General features: G+C 58.9%; 1 protein-coding gene across 8 annotated transcripts in view; it reads right to left on the bottom strand.

The window, feature by feature from the left end:
- The window catches only part of LOC147035566 (torsin-1A-interacting protein 1-like), a 59,815-nt gene that overhangs the window by 13,454 nt on the left and 24,821 nt on the right, over positions 1-21,540 (bottom strand). For 2 of the 8 annotated variants that reach the window (XM_085899913.1, XM_085899935.1), the window contains exons 3-4: positions 2,610-2,696; positions 2,262-2,434 (exon numbers count right to left, since the gene is read on the bottom strand). In XM_085899913.1, the coding sequence (XP_085756039.1) occupies positions 2,262-2,434; positions 2,610-2,696 (260 nt within the window). The remainder of the gene's footprint in view (positions 1-2,261; positions 2,435-2,609; positions 2,697-21,540) is intronic. The other 6 variants (XM_085899915.1, XM_085899946.1, XM_085899920.1 and 3 more) reach the window with 3 other exon arrangements.

Raw genomic sequence — 21,540 nt, 5'->3', positions numbered from 1 at the left:
ATCGACCCCACCAAGAACAAATGAAATGCAGAGCTCTTGTCGACCTGCCACGTGTCACAGGTAAAGAGGAGGTACTGTACGAATATTCGTATTAATCAATCACATCAATTTGTACAGCGAGTGCGGTGGATGGAGATGTCCCTGTATTTGCATTTACTGAATCCAGTTTTTTTTTTTCCCGAGCTGTGCAAAAATTAAAAAGAAACAAAAAAAAGTTTGCGGTCCATATAATGACCGATATTGAAAAGTCAGCATTGACATACTGCATTGACAATGTTTTTTATTTTGATGTATCATACTCTTTACAGTGTTGTGCTGCCAAGGCAGTTTCTTGGCAAGGATTATACTGTGTGGTTTGCCACTGCCTTCCAAGCATAGTTTGTCCGTGCTCCATCCTTTTAAATGTCAATGAAGGAAGCAACACATACCATTTTTATATGACTCCTACAGGGTTTGAAACACTGACCTCCCAGACTAAGAGCAGATGCTCTAACTGTTATACCACCAAGTCTGATAAATGAACAATGCAAGGTGTCATATCATGATATTTTCACTTGTGGAAGGTGAGAAAGAACAGACTGTAAAGCAAATGCCTGTGTCCATTAGAAGAAGCCTGATCTGCAAAGTCATCATTACCATACACCAAGTCCCATTATTCTGTAGTTGGCAGCTCATATTGTTATGAATTTGGAAGCCATGAGCACACAACAGCCAGGTCCTATAGATCAGTTGTATCGGTAGTATGTGTTTTTAGTTAGAATCCATCCCCTTGTCGAATGGGAATTAAATGTACGTGTGCTGTGGGTTATTTTAGATAGGATTTTTACATCAACAATGACAACGACAACCCTCTGCTCGCGGCATTGTCAGCGCTCTTCACACGCTCGCTGGCATGCGGGCGTGTCTGGAATTCCATGCCCCAGGCGGTGTGCGTTTCGGTGTGGATTTCGCACCGTATATGGTCACAAAGCGATTCGCTTTGGCTGCATGCCAAATAAGGGTATGCGTCGTTTTCCGCCTAATGGGTGACGAGCAGACCAGAGTCGGGGCAGTCTTTGGCAAGAAGGCGGAGCCGCGACACGCCGTCCACCCAATGGAAGCAGGCCACGGGAGCGGACGGGCCCCAAAAGAAAAGCGACAGAAGGGATTGAATTGCGTCGAGTCTGCTCGAGTGCGCGTCTCTGTCCGGGTCTGCGGCTGACTGCATTGCGTGGATCCGAGGCGTCTCGTCTGGCGCATTGCTGCGGGCGGTCGACCATCTCAACTCGGGAGATCATCTCATGTCGCCTGCCTGCGAGCCGGAGGAGCGTGCCAACGCCCGATGCTACCCTCCGTACCTGGTGCTTGGAGCGGCCTCGTGTTGCGGGTTCGAGTCCCATTACCCCAAGATCGGCGAGAACCACACGAGGTGGACAGGTCCAAGCTTGCTTCTCTTCCCTCAGCCCATCTTCCCTCCGAGCTGACGAGGTCCATCTCTTTCTGGGCATTTGTGTGTGCGTGTGTGTGTCCTTGAGCCCCATCGATAAGTAACAACTGTGCAAGTACTTTCTTTGCTCATTGTACATTGCATTTCTTATAGTCGTGATAGCTCTGCTCTTTGTGTGCTTCCCCTCCACGATTATTGTAAAATAAATTCCCCTTTTGTTGAATGTCCCAGCTCGGCCTTGTCCTTTCTGCCATTGGTTTGCTGCGCTGTGAACGGGAATTAGGAGGCTTCATTGTTGCCGTAATCGTGCAATCGGCACGGCAGGAATCTGGTACTCTCCGCTCGGGGTACAACTCGGATCCGGCTTGGTAGTGGCCCGGATCGCGCAGATCCTGCCGAGGGTGGATTTCCCTGGTAGTTTGGACGACGTGGGTCTTTAGGTATATTGAAATTGGCAATTGACCCTACCCCACGTGGTCGACCTATTGGCGATCTTCGGTCCGATAAGGGACCCGTGACCTTTTGGATTTATCTGAAAGGTACGACCTAGATTCCGGGTGTTCGGTGGAGCCGACTCTACTGCTCCACTTAGCGGTTGTGCTCGTCACTGAGACCCGGCCCCACAACAATATGCGCATGGAACCCTCGTTTTCAGAAACCGACTGGCCAGACTTTATTAATTTGCCTTTCGGTGTAGACAAACAGTAATCAAAACCAATTGTACTCAGTTGCTAGGGAAATTGAACCCACACAAGTGAGAACAATGCATCCTGGCTTTACCAATGCAAGCAGCTTGTCACTCAATATTAGGTCCTGCTGGGAAAGGATGTCTTACCTGAACCTTTGCGAGTGTCCCTTGATTTTCGGTATGTATGGTGACACAGGAGGTGATTTATCCCTGCATTGCAAGGGAGTGACTCCTCATCTTCAAAGGAATATTCACCAACCTCGTCGGAGAGCTGAGTCCCATGCGTATCATCTCCACTATCTCCAATATCTTGAGAACTGCTGAAAATAGCACAAGAACAGCATGAAGACACACATAAATATTCATTCCTGACACCAATGGACTCATCACATAATCTCGCACCTCGTATTCCACTCCTAACACCAATGTAACGGTCGTCGGTCCTCAATTTGCCCACGATGAGCGACACAATCCGGGTGTATGATGTTGACTCACCGTAGCCAATTAGCCTTTAACAGGTCGTCCTTAATCACCTCAGGAGAAGCAGAACTACCAGATTTGATTCCAAGACCAGACAGATTTCTGAAGAGAAACGATGGTCAAGGTGAGAGATGACAAGAAGCAACAAGAAAAAGAGCAATCAGAGATTGCAAACCCTCGCCAGGACTTCTTTTGAATGGTGTCCCTTTATGGGTTTTAGGGTAAATCCAATATATCTGCAAAACCATGTGACCTATGACATCATATGTATGACCCTTTTGTTCCTCATGGATAGGCGGTCATATGTGTAAAGTTTCCCCTCGATCTTTTCAGCCATTTCAGAGAAGAGCATTTTTGAAGGTTAAAAAAATATATATGGCTGCTGAATCACGTGACCAATGATGTCATCAAAAAAATTTGTGGCCATTTTATGACCAGATGACCCTCAAAATTTTATATACTGACCGGATATAGTGTTTTAAATATGCAATTATGACGTCATAACGAAGGCACCTATGACGTCATAAAAATACCACACTCATTCCCCATGAGTACTTTCTATGTGCCATTTGTACACACATGGCTTGGGGAACACTTGTGTGAAGTTTCCCCTCGATTTGTACAGCCGTTCTGGAGAAGAAGATTTTTTTCTAGGTTTTAGGGTAAGTCCAATATGGCTGTGAAACCATGTGACCAATGACATCATTTGTGTGAATCTTGTTCCTCATGGATAGGCACAGTCACACTTGTAAAGTTTCACCTCAATCTGTTCAGCCACTTCAAAGAAGAAGATTTTTGAAGGTTTTAAAATAACAATAATAATATGGCTGCCAAATCACGTGACTGATGACGTCATTAAATTTTTCTGTGGACCATTTTATCCCTAGATGACCTTCAAAAATGTTCTACATGTGCAATTATGACGTCATAACGAGGGTGCCTATGAAGTCATAAAAACAGCACACTCATTCCCCATGAAGAGTACTTGCCATGTGCCAAGTTTCATTTTTTTCCCTTGGTGTGGTTTCAGAGGGATGACTCACAACAGCCCACACAACACATTTTAAGAGGTCCAAAGTTTTTCTGTTTTTCCAAGATGGCTACCACACCACATGACCAATGACATAATAATTACATCAAAACATTCTACATGAGTAGTTGCAACAATGGTGAAAATTTAGCCTCAATCCGACAAGCGGTTGCGGAGAAAAACATGAAAGTTATGTGCGGACAAACAAACAAACGGACCCAACTGCAATACCTTCTCCAAATCCTTCGGCGAGTGTAATAAATGATGCGACCAGCACACAACAATCAGTACAACTATACGAATAAATAGTAGTGTGTGTCAGTGTGTGCGTGTGTGTGTGTGTGTGTGTGTGTGTGTGTCGGGAGGGGTGGTGTCAGTGTGGGGGGCGGGGGGTGGTGTCAGTGTGGGGGGCGGGGGTGGTGTCAGTGTGGGGCGGGGGGTGGTGTCAGTGTGGGGGCGGGGGTGGTGTCAGTGTGGGGGGCGGGGGTGGTGTCAGTGCGGGGGGGCGGGGGTGGTGTCAGTGCGGGGGGCGGGGGTAGTGTCAGTGCGCGGGCGGGGAGGGGGTGTCAGTGCGCGGGCGGGGGAGGGGGTGTCAGTGCGCGGGCGGGGGAGGGGGTGTCAGTGCGCGGGCGGGGGAGGGGGTGTCAGTGCGCGGGCGGGGGAGGGGGGTGTCAGTGCGCGGGCGGGGAGGGGGTGTCAGTGCGCGGGCGGGGAGGGGGGTGTCAGTGCGCGGGCGGGGGAGGGGGTGTCAGTGCGCGGGCGGGGAGGGGGTGTCAGTGCGCGGGCGGGGAGGGGGGTGTCAGTGCGCGGGCGGGGGAGGGGGTGTCAGTGCGCGGGCGGGGAGGGGGTGTCAGTGCGCGGGCGGGGGAGGGGGTGTCAGTGCGCGGGCGGGGAGGGGGTGTCAGTGCGCGGGCGGGGGAGGGGGTGTCAGTGCGCGGGCGGGGAGGGGGTGTCAGTGCGCGGGCGGGGAGGGGGTGTCAGTGCGCGGGCGGGGAGGGGGTGTCAGTGCGCGGGCGGGGAGGGGGTGTCAGTGCGCGGGCGGGGAGGGGGTGTCAGTGCGCGGGCGGGGAGGGGGTGTCAGTGCGCGGGCGGGGAGGGGGTGTCAGTGCGCGGGCGGGGAGGGGGTGTCAGTGCGCGGGCGGGGAGGGGGTGTCAGTGCGCGGGCGGGGAGGGGGTGTCAGTGCGCGGGCGGGGAGGGGGTGTCAGTGCGCGGGCGGGGAGGGGGTGTCAGTGCGCGGGCGGGGAGGGGGTGTCAGTGCGCGGGCGGGGAGGGGTGTCAGTGCGCGGGCGGGGGAGGGGGTGTCAGTGCGCGGGCGGGGGAGGGGGTGTCAGTGCGCGGGCGGGGAGGGGTGTCAGTGCGAGGGCGGGGAGGGGGTGTCAGTGCGAGGGCGGGGAGGGGGTGTGTCAGTGCGCGGGCGGGGAGGGGGTGTGTCAGTGCGCGGGCGGGGAGGGGGTGTGTCAGTGCGCGGGCGGGGAGGGGTGTGTCAGTGCGCGGGCGGGGAGGGGTGTGTCAGTGCGCGGGCGGGGAGGGGGTGTGTCAGTGCGCGGGCGGGGGAGGGGTGTGTCAGTGCGCGGGCGGGGAGGGGGTGTGTCAGTGCGCGGGCGGGGGAGGGGTGTGTCAGTGCGCGGGCGGGGGAGGGGGTGTGTCAGTGCGCGGGCGGGGAGGGGTGTGTCAGTGCGCGGGCGGGGAGGGTGTGTCAGTGCGCGGGCGGGGAGGGGGTGTGTCAGTGCGCGGGCGGGGAGGGGTGTGTCAGTGCGCGGGCGGGGGAGGGGGTGTGTCAGTGCGCGGGGGGGGAGGGGTGTGTCAGTGCGCGGGGGGGAGGGGTGTCAGTGCGCGGGGGGGAGGGGGTGTCAGTGCGCGGGGGGGGAGGGTGTGTCAGTGCGCGGGCGGGGAGGGGGTGTGTCAGTGCGCGGGCGGGGGAGGGGTGTGTCAGTGCGCGGGCGGGGAGGGGGTGTGTCAGTGCGCGGGGGGGGGAGGGGTGTCAGTGCGCGGGGGGGGAGGGGTGTCAGTGCGCGGGGGGGGAGGGGTGTCAGTGCGCGGGGGGGGGGGAGGGGTGTCAGTGCGCGGGGGGGGGGAGGGGTGTCAGTGCGCGGGGGGAGGGGGTGTCAGTGCGCGGGGGAGGGGAGGGGGTGTCAGTGCGCGGGGGAGGGGAGGGGGTGTCAGTGCGCGGGGGAGGGAGGGGTGTCAGTGCGCGGGGGAGGGGAGGGGGTGTCAGTGCGCGGGGGAGGGGAGGGGGTGTCAGTGCGCGGGGAGGGGAGGGGGTGTCAGTGCGCGGGGGAGGAGGGGTGTCAGTGCGCGGGGAGGGGAGGGGGTGTCAGTGCGCGGGGAGGGGAGGGGGTGTCAGTGCGCGGGGGAGGGGAGGGGGTGTCAGTGCGCGGGGGAGGGGAGGGGGTGTCAGTGCGCGGGGAGGGAGGGGGTGTCAGTGCGCGGGGGAGGGGGTGTCAGTGCGCGGGGAGGGAGGGGTGTCAGTGCGCGGGGAGGGGGTGTCAGTGCGCGGGGGAGGGGGTGTCAGTGCGCGGGGGAGGGGGTGTCAGTGCGCGGGGGAGGGGGTGTCAGTGCGCGGGGAGGGGGTGTCAGTGCGCGGGGAGGGGGTGTCAGTGCGCGGGGAGGGGGTGTCAGTGCGCGGGGGAGGGGGTGTCAGTGCGCGGGGAGGGGGTGTCAGTGCGCGGGGAGGGGGTGTCAGTGCGCGGGGGAGGGGGTGTCAGTGCGCGGGGGAGGGGGTGTCAGTGCGCGGGGAGGGGGTGTCAGTGCGCGGGGAGGGGGTGTCAGTGCGCGGGGAGGGGGTGTCAGTGCGCGGGAGGGGGTGTCAGTGCGCGGGGGAGGGGTGTCAGTGCGCGGGGGAGGGGTGTCAGTGCGCGGGGAGGGGGTGTCAGTGCGCGGGGGAGGGGGTGTCAGTGCGCGGGGAGGGGGTGTCAGTGCGCGGGGAGGGGGTGTCAGTGCGCGGGGAGGGGGTGTCAGTGCGCGGGGAGGGGGTGTCAGTGCGCGGGGGAGGGGGTGTCAGTGCGCGGGGAGGGGTGTCAGTGCGCGGGGAGGGGGTGTCAGTGCGCGGGGGAGGGGGTGTCAGTGCGCGGGGGGGGGGGGTGTCAGTGCGCGGGGGGGTGTCAGTGCGCGGGGGGGGGTGTCAGTGCGCGGGGGGGTGTCAGTGCGCGGGGGGGGTGTCAGTGCGCGGGGGGGGGGTGTCAGTGCGCGGGGGGTGTCAGAGCGCGGGGGGTGTCAGAGCGCGGGGGGTGTCAGAGCGCGGGGGGGTGTCAGAGCGCGGGGGGTGTCAGAGCGCGGGGGGTGTCAGAGCGCGGGGGGTGTCAGAGCGCGGGGGGTGTCAGAGCGCGGGGGGGGTGTCAGAGCGCGGGGGGTGTCAGAGCGCGGGGGGTGTCAGAGCGCGGGGGGGGTGTCAGAGCGCGGGGGGGGTGTCAGAGCGCGGGGGGGTGTCAGAGCGCGGGGGGGGTGTCAGAGCGCGGGGGGGTGTCAGAGCGCGGGGGGGGGTGTCAGAGCGCGGGGGGGTGTCAGAGCGCGGGGGGTGTCAGAGCGCGGGGGGGTGTCAGAGCGCGGGGGGTGTCAGAGCGCGGGGGGTGTCAGAGCGCGGGGGTGTCAGAGCGCGGGGGGTGTCAGAGCGCGGGGGTGTCAGAGCGGGGGGGTGTCAGAGCGCGGGGGGGTGTCAGAGCGCGCGGGGGGGGTGTCAGCGCGCGGGGGGGTGTCAGCGCGCGGGGGGTGTCAGCGCGGGGGGTGTCAGCGCGCGGGGGGTGTCAGCGCGCGGGGGGTGTCAGCGCGCGGGGGGTGTCAGCGCGCGGGGGGGTGTCAGCGCGGGGGGGTGTCAGCGCGGGGGGGTGTCAGCGCGGGGGGGGGGGTGTCAGCGCGGGGGGGTGTCAGCGCGCGGGGGGTGTCAGCGCGCGCGGGGGGGGGGGGTGTCAGCGCGCGGGGGTGTCAGCGCGCGGGGGTGTCAGCGCGCGGGGGGGTGTCAGCGCGGGGGGGTGTCAGCGCGGGGGTGTCAGCGCGCGGGGGGTGTCAGCGCGCGGGGGGTGTCAGCGCGGGGGGTGTCAGCGCGCGGGGGGGTGTCAGCGCGCGGGGGGTGTCAGCGCGGGGGGTGTCAGCGCGCGGGGGGTGTCAGCGCGCGGGGGGTGTCAGCGCGCGGGGGTGTCAGCGCGGGGGGGTGTCAGCGCGCGGGGGTGTCAGCGCGGGGGTGTCAGCGCGCGGGGGGTGTCAGCGCGCGGGGGGGTGTCAGCGCGCGGGGGTGTCAGCGCGGGGGGGTGTCAGCGCGCGGGGGGGGGTGTCAGCGCGGGGGAGGGGGTGTCAGCGCGCGGGGAGGGGGGTGTCAGCGCGCGGGGAGGGGGGTGTCAGCGCGCGGGGAGGGGTGTCAGCGCGGGGGGAGGGGTGTCAGCGCGCGGGGAGGGGGTGTCAGCGCGCGGGGAGGGGGTGTCAGCGCCGCGGGGGAGGGGGTGTCAGCGCCGCGGGGAGGGGGTGTCAGCGCGCGGGGAGGGGGTGTCAGCGCGCGGGGAGGGGTGTCAGCGCGCGGGGAGGGGGGTGTCAGCGCGCGGGGGAGGGGGTGTCAGCGCGCGGGGAGGGGGTGTCAGCGCGCGGGGGTGTCAGCGCGGGGGGGTGTCAGCGCGCGGGGGGGGGTGTCAGCGCGGGGGGGTGTCAGCGCGCGGGGGGTGTCAGCGCGGGGGGTGTCAGCGCGGGGGGGGTGTCAGCGCGCGGGGGGTGTCAGCGCGCGGGGGTGTCAGCGCGCGGGGGTGTCAGCGCGCGGGGGTGTCAGCGCGGGGGGGTGTCAGCGCGCGGGGGTGTCAGCGCGCGGGGGGGTGTCAGCGCGCGGGGGGTGTCAGCGCGCGGGGGGTGTCAGCGCGCGGGGGGTGTCAGAGCGCGCGGGGAGGGGGTGTCAGAGCGCGGGGGGGGGGTGTCAGTGCGCGGGGGAGGGGGTGTCAGTGCGCGGGGAGGGGTGTCAGTGCGCGGGGGAGGGGGTGTCAGTGCGCGGGGAGGGGGTGTCAGTGCGCGGGGGAGGGGGTGTCAGTGCGCGGGGAGGGGGTGTCAGTGCGCGGGGAGGGGGTGTCAGTGCGCGGGGGAGGGGGTGTCAGTGCGCGGGGAGGGGGTGTCAGTGCGCGGGGAGGGGGTGTCAGTGCGCGGGGGAGGGGGTGTCAGTGCGCGGGGAGGGGGTGTCAGTGCGCGGGGAGGGGGTGTCAGTGCGCGGGGAGGGGGTGTCAGTGCGCGGGGAGGGGGTGTCAGTGCGCGGGGGAGGGGGTGTCAGTGCGCGGGGAGGGGGTGTCAGTGCGCGGGGAGGGGGTGTCAGTGCGCGGGGAGGGGGTGTCAGTGCGCGGGGGAGGGGGTGTCAGTGCGCGGGGAGGGGGTGTCAGTGCGCGGGGGAGGGGGTGTCAGTGCGCGGGGAGGGGGTGTCAGTGCGCGGGAGGGGGTGTCAGTGCGCGGGGAGGGGGTGTCAGTGCGCGGGGGAGGGGGTGTCAGTGCGCGGGGAGGGGTGTCAGTGCGCGGGGAGGGGGTGTCAGTGCGCGGGGAGGGGGTGTCAGTGCGCGGGGGAGGGGGTGTCAGTGCGCGGGAGGGGGTGTCAGTGCGCGGGGAGGGGGTGTCAGTGCGCGGGGGAGGGGGTGTCAGTGCGCGGGGAGGGGGGTGTCAGTGCGCGGGGAGGGGGTGTCAGTGCGCGGGGGAGGGGGTGTCAGTGCGCGGGGAGGGGGTGTCAGTGCGCGGGGAGGGGGTGTCAGTGCGCGGGGGAGGGGTGTCAGTGCGCGGGGGAGGGGGTGTCAGTGCGCGGGGAGGGGGTGTCAGTGCGCGGGGGAGGGGGTGTCAGTGCGCGGGGAGGGGGTGTCAGTGCGCGGGGAGGGGGTGTCAGTGCGCGGGGAGGGGGTGTCAGTGCGCGGGGAGGGGTGTCAGTGCGCGGGGGAGGGGGTGTCAGTGCGCGGGAGGGGGTGTCAGTGCGCGGGGGAGGGGTGTCAGTGCGCGGGGAGGGGGTGTCAGTGCGCGGGGAGGGGTGTGTCAGTGCGCGGGGGAGGGGGTGTCAGTGCGCGGGGAGGGGGTGTCAGTGCGCGGGGGAGGGGGTGTCAGTGCGCGGGGAGGGGGTGTCAGTGCGCGGGGAGGGGGTGTCAGTGCGCGGGGGAGGGGGTGTCAGTGCGCGGGGGAGGGGGTGTCAGTGCGCGGGGAGGGGGTGTCAGTGCGCGGGGAGGGGGTGTCAGTGCGCGGGGGAGGGGTGTCAGTGCGCGGGGAGGGGGTGTCAGTGCGCGGGGGAGGGGGTGTCAGTGCGCGGGGGAGGGGGTGTCAGTGCGCGGGGGAGGGGGTGTCAGTGCGCGGGGAGGGGGTGTCAGTGCGCGGGGGAGGGGTGTCAGTGCGCGGGGAGGGGGTGTCAGTGCGCGGGGGAGGGGGTGTCAGTGCGCGGGGAGGGGTGTCAGTGCGCGGGGAGGGGGTGTCAGTGCGCGGGGGAGGGGGTGTCAGTGCGCGGGGAGGGGGTGTCAGTGCGCGGGGGTGGGGGTGTCAGTGCGGGGTGTCAGTGCGGGGGTGTCAGTGCGGGGGTGTCAGTGCGGGGGTGTCAGTGCGGGGGGTGTCAGTGCGGGGGTGTCAGTGCGGGGGTGTCAGTGCGGGGGTGTCAGTGCGGGGGTGTCAGTGCGGGGGGTGTCAGTGCGGGGGGTGTCAGTGCGGGGGTGTCAGTGCGGGGGTGTCAGCGGGGGGTGTCAGTGCGGGGGGTGTCAGTGCGGGGGGTGTCAGTGCGGGGGGTGTCAGTGCGGGGGGTGTCAGTGCGGGGGTGTCATGCGGGGGGTGTCATGCGGGGGGTGTCATGCGGGGGGTGTCATGCGGGGGGTGTCATGCGGGGGTGGTGTCATGCGGGGGTGGTGTCATGCGGGGGTGGTGTCATGCGGGGGGTGGTGTCATGCGGGGGTGGTGTCATGCGGGGGGTGGTGTCATGCGGGGGTGGTGTCATGCGGGGGTGGTGTCATGCGGGGGTGGTGTCATGCGGGGGTGGTGTCATGCGGGGGTGGTGTCATGCGGGGGTGGTGTCATGCGGGGGTGGTGTCATGCGGGGGTGGTGTCATGCGGGGGGTGTCATGCGGGGGGTGTCAGTGTGGGGGGTGTCAGTGTGGGGGGTGTCAGTGTGGGGGGTGTCAGTGTGAGGGGGTGTCAGTGTGAGGGGGTGTCAGTGTGAGGGGGTGTCAGTGTGAGGGGGTGTCAGTGTGAGGGGGTGTCAGTGTGAGGGGGTGTCAGTGTGAGGGGGTGTCAGTGTGAGGGGGTGTCAGTGTGAGGGGGTGTCAGTGTGAGGGGGTGTCAGTGTGAGGGGGGGTGTCAGTGTGAGGGGGGGTGTCAGTGTGAGGGGGGGTGTCAGTGTGGGGGTATCTCCTCCATAACTCCAAAGCTATAAAACCGAGCAGCCTGAAACTTTGCATGCAAACTAAGAAAACTCCAAGGAAGTGCAACAGTGAAAATTGGGTGTTTCAGTTAATTTAAACACCCCTTTTGAAAATAATTAATGGCCTGATTTAATTATATCCTTCATCAGGCGCATCCTCGGCCACCTCGCTCATTGGGGTCTTGAGGAATCTCCTGGGTCACCTCGCTGGGGACAAAGCCACCATGTTATTTGGCCTGCTCAACCATGCCTCAACTTGGAACAGGCTGCAACGACTTAGGAACGATAGTTTGTTTTTTTCACTTTTCTCGCTCATAATATTGAATGCCTGTTCATCATAGCTATGAATCGCTGTTGAGTTATTCGTGTATACATTGCTTTTGTAAGTGATACAGTTTTCAAATTAGGATCATGGAGCGATTTCATGTGTAATATGATCTGACTTTCCACGATCTACTCTCACAAAGTAATTAAAGTACATCATTCAAATATTATTTCAGATTTGAGGATCGGATATCGTCTGGATGAAGTAAGTGTCAAAATCTGGAGTGATTTTTTTTATTTTTTGTATACCTTGTCGAGGCTTGTATGAGAGCTAACACAAAACGCACAGCAAGGGGGGCAGGAGAGGGAAGGACAAAACAGTGGGGAACAGAGACATTAGGAGATCTGTGGAAGGGAGAGGGATGGGGTGGGGAACATGGGGTATACAAGATGGATATCATAGGGACTTTCAGGAAGGAAAGCAGGGAATTTGAAGGAGGTGGGCTTGGGTGGATTAACGGGGGTAGAAAAGATCGAGGATTTGGATTGGTGATGATAAGAGGTGGTGGTGAACAGCTGGTTTGAAGGCCTGGAGGGAAGAATGGGATTGAATAGAGTGAGGGAGTTTATTCCAAAGGTGGGAAAAAAAAGAGGAATGAAAGAGTGAAGGTGAGCAGTGATTCGTGATTTTGGTAGTTTTACCAGAAGGGGGTTGTTGGCGGACCTTGAGCGCCCTGCGGAAATGTGGTCGGGACAAATCGCAGAGAGAGCGGGGGGGGGGGGGCGAGACCGGAGAGGAGACAGTAGAAGACAGAAAGATCAGCAACCTGCCTGCGGTGAGAGAGTGAGAGGCCCAAAGACTCAACCTCATCATGGGAGATGCCAATGAAATCTGATAATTTAAAGAAATAACGAGTCTTACAACGAAGCCGATGTACCTATTTACTTTAACAAGCAAGGCTGTTACCTCCTCCTCCATAGCTACACAAGAAAATGTGAAATATCCAAAGCATTAAACATAGGGTTACGGCTGTGGAAATTTGCAATGCACCAGAAAGGTCCTCAGGTTAGATATATCGATAAGTTCATGTGTAGTTAGTCCACACCCGTTGTTTAGAGGGAATACGTGTGATTCATCCGGGCTGCGACGCTTTGAGTTAGCCATTTTTCTTTCTCTATCGTTATTTTGGACCAATAAGCCCGCCAACAACTCAAACACCACCACCTTCACCTCTTTACCTCCACAACTCCACCCCGCAAACATCGCTTCACCGCCATTCCCAAACGACGCCCGCCAACAACTCAAACCACCACAGCAAACCCCCCACCACCTTCGCCTTTCTCCTTCCACAACCATCAACCACACCACCAGTCAACACCGAATGTCGTGCTGTCCAGGGCCCGTTCGGTGATTCTTACCAAACGCGTCGAGCCGCGGGTACAAATGGATGCCTTTGCAAGAGGGAAAACGGATCAGGAGAGGCTCACGCCCCTTTTTGCCCGACCTATGGCTGAACGTCGGGTGGCATGGACCCGCCTCCGGACCCGCCTCCGAACCCACTGTGAATGCGTTCCTTTTAGGAGGGGAAATCGGATCAGGGGAGGCTCACGCCCCTTTTTCTCCGTCCAATGGGCAAGCGTCGGGCGGTGTGGCCCCGCCTCCAAGCGCGTTTTGATCCGCGAATCTGCATACAAGCTCTTCCCCCGGTCTATAAAGACACGAGCACAACGCAGCTCGTGTGTGCTGAAAGTGGCGCAAAAAGTGGCGCTAGTCGGAAGTCGTGGAGTCTGAATCATGTGTTTGCGGGGATCGGACGGCAAAGGGGACGGAGCTCGGAGTTGAGGTCGAGGGACGAGTCGCAGCGTGGAGCAGGGACGCAGAAGAGGACTCAGGGGCGAGAGTTTGCCGGAGTCGGTGCGGTCCCGAGACCCCGCTAGCGGGACGGAGCGTCCGCCATTCCCCTCTCCGACCCCGAGCATCAACAATCCCCCCCCCAATCCGCGCTGAGATAGCGCCGGTAACCCCGTCCGTTCCCCAACCCAACCGTGGTGCCGACCAACACGTGCCTGCGCAACGCATGCCAAAGGAGCTCACCGACCATACCAGGGGCACGGAGTCAGGCGTTACGCGGACATTGCTGCTCGCCCGCCATCGCACCACGAGGACGCGGGTAAGACCCCCTTCGGTCTCGTGGACCTGGCCGATCACCCAGGTCCCACGTTCATTTGGTCCACAGACCTGTCTGCCTCTTTGCCTGTGAGGGTGGCTTGTATTTTCTTTGCTTTTGGTGTAAATGTGTGTGTGTGGCGCCAGTCTATTAAGTAAACCTGCATAAGTGCTTGTACATTGCTTTATTCGGTAATAACTCTGCGTATTGTTCTTGCTTTGACTGTGTACGTGCATTTTTGTATGATTGTAAATACGTGCTTGCCGTGTGTGTGTGTGCGTGTGCGTGTGCGTGTGCGTGTGCGTGTGCATTAAAAGTGCTTGTCAAACTGTTTCCCGTTTCATTGCGTCCTTTCCTCTGGTTGACATTTCCATCTTGCATCACGTAAGGGATTGGTAGTGGGTGCAGACACCCAATAAATAATCTGAACCATCGAGGTCGACGATAACTCCGCTCGGTTATCCCTGCAGCACGGAACGAGCCGCTTAAGCGGTTCGTGTCCGGAGTCTACCTGCGGCGTGGAACAACTCCTCGGTACGCTACCCGCGCGGGTACTTAGGTATATCGACATTTGGCGATTCACCCTATTTCGTGCGGGTAGAATGCGGACTGGGTTGTGGTGAGGTTAAACCCCCACCCGTGGCTAGCTCCTTGGCGGTAGTTCCAAGAGGGTCACGACTGAATTGTCCGTTCCGGTAGGCGACGTGTCGCGATTTGAGTTACGTGGCCGATCGCACGCCGGGCGGGCGAAATTCGTAACAATATCTTTTTCTACTGTTTGGAAAATTACATAAAGTAAACAAAAGATTTAAGAAGGTGCCAAAATAAACGAGCTTCATTGAGCTCTATGCCTTAATGCATTCAGTGCTTGACCGAAAACCCTGTCCCCCAGAGGGACTGCTTATCCATAGCGTCTGCCAGATCTGTGTCAATATTTTTGGAGGTTTTGCAAGGTGCTCCACAGAGAATCAAAGCAAATCTGGTGAGAAACGGACGTTTTAAAATAAAGTTATAACGTTTGCGCAGACCAGGAATGATGTACCACATGAGGCGTGCACAGACGAGCAGGCAACATGGTGGATTATCTGCAATATTTATTTCCCGGGCAATGAAACTTTGCAATGTCTCCAGGGTTGTTCATCATTAAACAGCAACTCTTTTGTGGATAGACATTATTTGAACAAATTAATTTTATTTCTTTAACTGCTGCGAGCCCGGTGAAGACCGGCTTTAAAGTTAAAGGGATACTATAAGGTATGCAGCCATAGCCGAGCCAGCCGTTCTTTATCAACTATTTAATTGGAGTGCTTGCATGAGTGCTTAAGCCACTTGCCGATTGTCCTTCAGTTGACAGCAGAACCATACTCCGTTATTCTGAGCAAATCGTTCTTTCACTGCCGATGCTTTTGCCACGCCCCGAAACCCTGAGCGAGGGGTCCATGCCCCCGTCACCCTGAGGGAGGGGTCCGTGCCCCTGACACCCTGAAGAGCCAGGGTAATAGGGCATGATGGAACCTCAAAAACCTCGACTCCAATGTAAAAAGGAATTTTTTTTGTTTGTTTGTATATGCTGTCGAGGCTCGTATGAGAGCTAACACACAGAACGTACAAGGAGATCAGGAGACAAGAGGGGTGGAAGAAGGAAGGGAAAACCAGTGGGGAACAGAGACACGAGGAGATCTGTGGAAGGGGTGGGGTACACAGGGTAAAGAAGATTGTCATCACAGGTACTTTCTGGTCCTAACACGACAGGGTCTTTGAGGAAGGAAAGCAGCGAATTTGAAAGAGGTGAATTTGGGGTGGATTAACGGGGTAGAAAAGATCGAGGATTTGGATGGGGGGAGATAAGAGATGGTGGTGAACAGCTGTTTTGAAGACCTGGAGGGAAGAGTGGGATTGAAAAGAGTGTGGGAGTTTGTTCCAAAGGCGGGAAAAAAACAAGAATGAAAGCGTGAAGGTGGCTGCTGGAAGACCTTGAGCACCCTGGGGAAATATGGGGGGGGAGACTTATCTCAGACAGAGCAGAGGCGTTGAAGCCGGAGAGGAGACGGTGGAAGACAGAAAGACCACCGACCTACCTGCAGTGAGTGAAAGACCCAAATACTCAGCCTCATCGCGGAAGATACTAATGATCCTAAATGCCGTGGTTTCCACAACGTGAAGCCGAGAAAGGTGAAAGGCAGGAGCACGAGCCCAGAGGGGAGAGCAGGACTCAATCAAGCTGCAGACAAAACCTTTGTATGTGGTCAGGAGCTCAGGTGTGCCAGGGAAGGACTTGCACAATGGAGCATGCCCAGTCAGCAGTCAGGGGAGTGAGGGAGAAGGGTGAGAAGGGAGAGTTGAGGGAGAAGGGTGAGGGAGGAAATTTTGAGAAAGGTGAGAGAGAAGTGTGAAGGGGGAAGAGTGTGAAGGTTGCTTTGAGAGGGAGGGTTGAGATGGAAGCTTTGAGAGGGAGGGGAGACGCTGAGAGCAGGCACGGCCAAGGAGCAGGAGGGTGATGGAAGAGGTGGGGAGAGGGGAAGGATGAGACTTGGTAGAGGTATGGTGTAGAAGGGAGTAAGCAGGGGGAGGTACAAGATTTGAGGGGTTGGGAAGAGGGGGAGGTGTGCTGAGAGGAAGGAAGGAGCATGTTTGTGGTGACGAGTGTAATGATTGACAGAGAGATATATATATTGTTACTGGCCGGGGGTCGTCCGCCAACCGACCGCTCTGAATGGAGCCGCAAGTCGAGTCGGCCCGACCGATCGCCCGGAATATAGATCGCCGCGCGGATAACTCTGAGAGACTGGTCCTTGTACAAGAACCGAAATACGCCAATCGGCAGATCACGTGGGGTAGGGTCGATTGCCAATCTTCAATGTACCTAAATACCCATGTGATCCAACTACCGGGGTATTCCACCCTCGACGGAACTCGTACGGAACAAACCGCCGAGGCGAGCTTGTCCGTGCGTGATTCCGAGCGACGTAATCGCCGAGAACCGTCGGTCCAAATGTCCCCCTATTACGGCAAACCAACGACTTTCTAACTACCAACACACGAAAAGTTCAGTCAATGAGGGAATGGACGCAACGAGCAGGTTTACATTCACAAAAGGACATTTATTATAATGAAACACGTATGCAATTAAATAAGCAACAAAAGCATGACAAAAGAACTACAACCGTCTACTTATTATGTACAGTCATTTACACTAAACAGCAGTTCCTACTTATTAGACGGGCCCACGGACACATGTACGCGCGCGCGCGCACGCGCACGCGCACGCGCACGCGCACGCGCACACACACACACACACACACACACACACACACACACACACACACACACACACACACACACACACACACACACACACACACACACACACACACACACACACACACACACACGAAACGGTGACTGAGGCCTTTAATCACGAGCTCCAGCTCGGAGGACAGGTGAGCTGAAACTCAGAGCTTGACTCGAACCTTTCCACCTCATGTGGTCTTCAACTTGTCCGGACCCGGGCTCCAGCGAGAGCGAGCTGGATCCAATCGCCGCGATCCTTCCCAAGCTCCCGCGAATCCTCCCGCGCTTCTCAACACGTAACGGTGAGACGAGTCGCCGATCCTTCCTGTCGATCGGCGCTTCCCCGAGGATCCAACTCCAAGAAGAAGCCGATGCGTCGCACCAAGCCGGCAAACAAAATGGAGAACAAAAAGCTCCACGAACCAAGAGGAAGAGGAAGAAGAGGAAGAAGCCTCCACTCGCAGCTCGAGCCGAACAACCGGCTCAAGTTCCTTCCAAAACAAAGCAGCAGCCGAAGCTCACTGAGCCAGCCGAAGCAAAAAGCTTCCGAAGGCCTCAAGCCAAGCAAGCGAAGCAGGACCCGATGGTCTGCTGAACGACTGCTCTCTCCGAAGCAAAAAGCTTCCTCCTCCCACGTGACTCAGCACACGAACTCTGCACACGGGACTCAGAACGGGACTCTTCACGAACTCTGCCACGGGACTCCCACGAACTCTTTTCGAACAAAGAAAAGATGCCCTCTTTATCCATTGCACCCCCTCCCCCGCACCGGCGTGACTCATGCCCTCGTGATACACCCCCACTCAACCACGGGTGGGAGGGAGTTGTTGACGTCACCGCAGGGTTCTTCTTCCTCTTCGCAGAAGAGGGGGGAGGGATGTCTGCATTGTTTCATTCCCTAACTATTAAATCGCTCTCTGAACATTTAAACAATGAAAGGTGAGGTATCTCGGGAGCATGCACTTATCGACATAGCTGACGAAGGGAACCTGTATGTTGTGTGCAATTGAATTCCAAATTCGTAACACTACCCCCTCCCCTTTTTACAGACTCGTCCCGAGTCGTCAAATTTTCGTGTGACCAGCATGTGTAAGTTTTCCCCTAGTACGTTCTACCTTCGGATCCCTGAGTGCGACATTTCTTTAAACGTGTCCCAAAAATAAATAACCTAATGCGCTGCGTAACTAACAAACTCTCAGACTCATTCGGCCAACTTAACTAAAATTGCCGGCACTAAAACAAACATGCAGGCGGGGGTTCACGTATTTACAATTTTCACTCAACTTAACCTAAACTTATAAATTTACACTAAACCATGGCCCAGGACTTGTAATCTGTGAAAGGGGAAAGGCAAAAGTCATAGCAAAGTCTTTGGTGCAGGGGAATGGATGGAGATGGTCACAAAACACAAAACATGGACTGGATGCACAGGCTGCCTGCAGGGCAGTCCTCACAAAACTGGATGGTCCTGGCGCGCATGGTGATGGATGGACACAGGGGCAAACGCAAACAAGGGCTAGCAGGCATGGGGTCATGGCAGAGGTAGGCAACTAGGCATGGCAAGGTAAGCCCATGCAGAACAGGCAGCTGCAGCACAACAGGCCGACAGGTGAAGCTGGCCAGCCTCTGGTGTGGTTCCATCAGGTCTGGAGGGAGTGCGGTGGTGCCGGCCGCTCTGAAGGCGGGCTCGGACCTAGCCTACTGTCTCCCCCCACTCTATCGCCTTTGCCTGTCTCTGTCCATATCCACTCCTTTAATTTGCCACACAACACAACAAAATTTAGCCCCTCTTTATTTTTATTTCCCTTTTATAATTGTCTCCCTAAGCTCCTTTATTGTCTTTGTCCGGCTAGCCTATCATGTCCACCTAGCCTACTCCCAACCCCTACGTTCCCTCTCTGGAGGGGAATAGGGAGAGACTAGCGTCCTGTCTCGAGGCCCAACGAAGCCTCGGAATGGCCTCCTCACAGTTCAGCGATCTACCAAGGTGAGTCCAGCGGCCGACAACGAGCGAAGGGAAGGATGGTGCGAAGGGGTACATCTCCTATCTACCCTAACACTCATTAATCTGAAACTACCCCGGGGCTTTCCAAAAACGCCTCACACGTTAAAACTATCGGTTCGAAAAACCATGATTCCTGTTGCCTGTGTTGGTGTCCATTATAAATTTGGGCCTTGCCCTCAAATTTTCATACGTGCCCTCGCACAATTTCCTGGCTGGGCAGCGTGGCTCAACTGGCAGGAACTCCTCTGCCGAACTCTAACCATGGCACCCACGGGCTGCCTCCGAGCCGAGCTGCTCCTGTGGCGTGTTGATGCCCCGGGTCCCTTTCCGAGGGTCGCCCGTGCCCACTACACTGCCCCGTGGCATTCTGGTGCTACGGGTCCCGTTTCCGACGGGTCGCCCATGCCCACTACACTATCCCGACCCCTCTTGGGCCCTTGGCATACTCTGGGCGACTAATCCAGTGCCCGGGGTGCCCACTAAACAAATACTCAACTTTCCACAGCCACGCTCCCAGCCGGTCCATGAACTCTTGCAACCCTCCAAACGGGTTTCGTGCCTTCTCTCGACACCAACAACAAAACGACCACCTGTTAGTAAATTTGAATAACCCACGAGCTAACATTAAACTGACCCCGGGGTTACTTGGGTGGGAATCACTCCTCCCCCCAAACAGTCATTCACACCATGCATACCACATTCGCTCCACTCGCACACTTGGGCCCACTGTCCTACACTCATTCCTCACAAACTTTCCATTTCGCAACTCACACCAACACTCCACACTGCCATCCTTCTAACTAAATCCCCTGACTAACTCGTGCTCCCTCGTCATCCCTTAAAACTCATGCACGCTCCATTTACTCTACGTGGCTAAGCTATGTCGCCACTACACATTTCCAGTCTGTCCGTGTCTCCAAAAATCCAAAAATTCCATTTCCTAAATCTAAACTAAAAATCCCTCTTACTAATCCATTCCACAGGCTCCATGAGGTACAACCCATGTCCCTATGAAGCTGGTCTCACTAACTCTAACCCATCCTCCTAACTCGTACTTCCTGTGCCCCCGAGCAGGGGGGTCTTCCACCCCCTGCCTGTGGCTCGTGCACTCGCAGCAAGGTTCTGCGAGCCTTGTGCCTCTGTGGGAGCGGCTGTTCCAGCTCCGGCTACTCCGATCGGCCCGGGGCGGAGTCGGTGATCCGGGGGGCCGTTGCTCTTCCCTGCGCGGGGCATTACAACGCCACTGCAGGTGCCCTCCTTGCCACAGTTAAAACACTTTGCCTGGTAAGGTGTGCGCCTCCAGTACTCTGAATTATACCCCCTCTCGTTCCGAATTGGTGTACCCCCTGATGGCCCATCCCCCGCCCCTCCTGGGCCCGACCGCTTCGGCCCAGATCTCAGCCACTGACGGTCGATCATGCCCTGGACCATCTTCTCCAACTGTGCCTGGTCGCCAAGGGTATCCCCGGCTCCCAGTGCACCGTTGTTCACGGGGCCCACCTGCCGGATTGCCACTGCATGTCGCCCAGCCCCTGCAGCCGGCAATCTTGATGCCTCCCAAGGGGCTGCAGTGTCAGCCGCCTTCTGGAGGTTCTCCGGGCGCCATGTGGTCAGTATTGACGCGATATCGGTGCCCGCAAGCGCCCGGACAAAATAGTCCAGGTCGAGCTCCTCCCAGTACTCCGGCGCAATATTCGCGTGTGCGATCCCCACTGCGCGACGAATATCGTGCATCAATTCCCCCATCATCTCATAGGGATGTCGTTTGCGCCCAATGAGCTGAGCCTTAACAAGCTCGCTCTGCTGTTCCATACCAAACCGGTTATTTAGGGCCGAATAGAGGTCTGCCAGTGTTGCTCCTTCCAAGGGTATCGTGGTCAAGACCTCGGATGCCGCACCCCGCAGTGCCGCCGTGAGCTGTGCCATGCCCTGCACCTGGTCCCAGCTGTTGCCTCTGGCCACGCAGTGAAACTGGGCCAAATACGCTCTCAGGTCTGTCTTCCCATCATATGGAGGCAGTGGCACCTTCTGGCCTTTCGGGGTCCAAACCCCACCTCCCAGTCCCTGAGGAACACATGGAGGGACGGACCCCCCAGATTCCAATGGTGCCCTACACCCGCAGAGCCCGAGCCATTCGCCCGGGGAGTTTACTACCCCCGTCTGCGTCAGTGCACACTCCGCAACGTCCTGCTTACTCCCCCATGCCATCAGACTCGCATTCTGCACACTCGCAGGAACAGTCATACTGGGGGTCCGTATTTGGCCTAGAGACCCCGTGGCCTCTGCCCTCCCCAAACTCGGCATGCACACCCCCACGTTGTGCAACCCCCTTACCTCGTTCAGTGACACCGGCCCCACCTGGTTACGATCTGCCTCGAGGGAGCGTATTCTCTCCCCCTGTTCCATAAGGAGGCCATCCTGCCTCTTACACCGGGTCTCAACACAGTCCACCAACTCTACCTTCATATCCTCTACCTTTCCTTGAGTCTCCACCAATCCACCTTTTACCAATTTAACTTCTTCTTCTGTCTCTTTTATATGTCTGTCCAGTCGCACTCCCATTCCCTGCGTCTCTATCTCGGCCTTCCGTCCCATCTCTTTAACCATTTCAGTCATCTCTTCATGTCTCTTCTCGCACCTCTGTTCTACAACCTCCAATTCGTTCCTTCCTTTCCCCTGGTTTTCTTCTAAATGTTCTATCGCCGTACTGTTCTTCTCTATTTCCCCCCTTAGTTGGTTTTGTCCTTCTTGTACTTTTTCCATTCCCTGTCGAACCGTTATTATTCTGTTTGTCATTTCTTGCTCACCCGCCTTCACCACGGTCCACACCTCTTTTACATTCCCTTTCAACTGGTTC

This window comes from Eptatretus burgeri, chromosome 1, assembly GCF_056783735.1.
Source record: "Eptatretus burgeri isolate ZD-2024b chromosome 1, Ebu_testis_v1, whole genome shotgun sequence".
NCBI lineage: Eukaryota > Metazoa > Chordata > Myxini > Myxiniformes > Myxinidae > Eptatretus > Eptatretus burgeri.
Note: the sequence above shows the minus strand (reverse complement) of the source record. Positions and strands in the feature narration are given on the sequence as shown.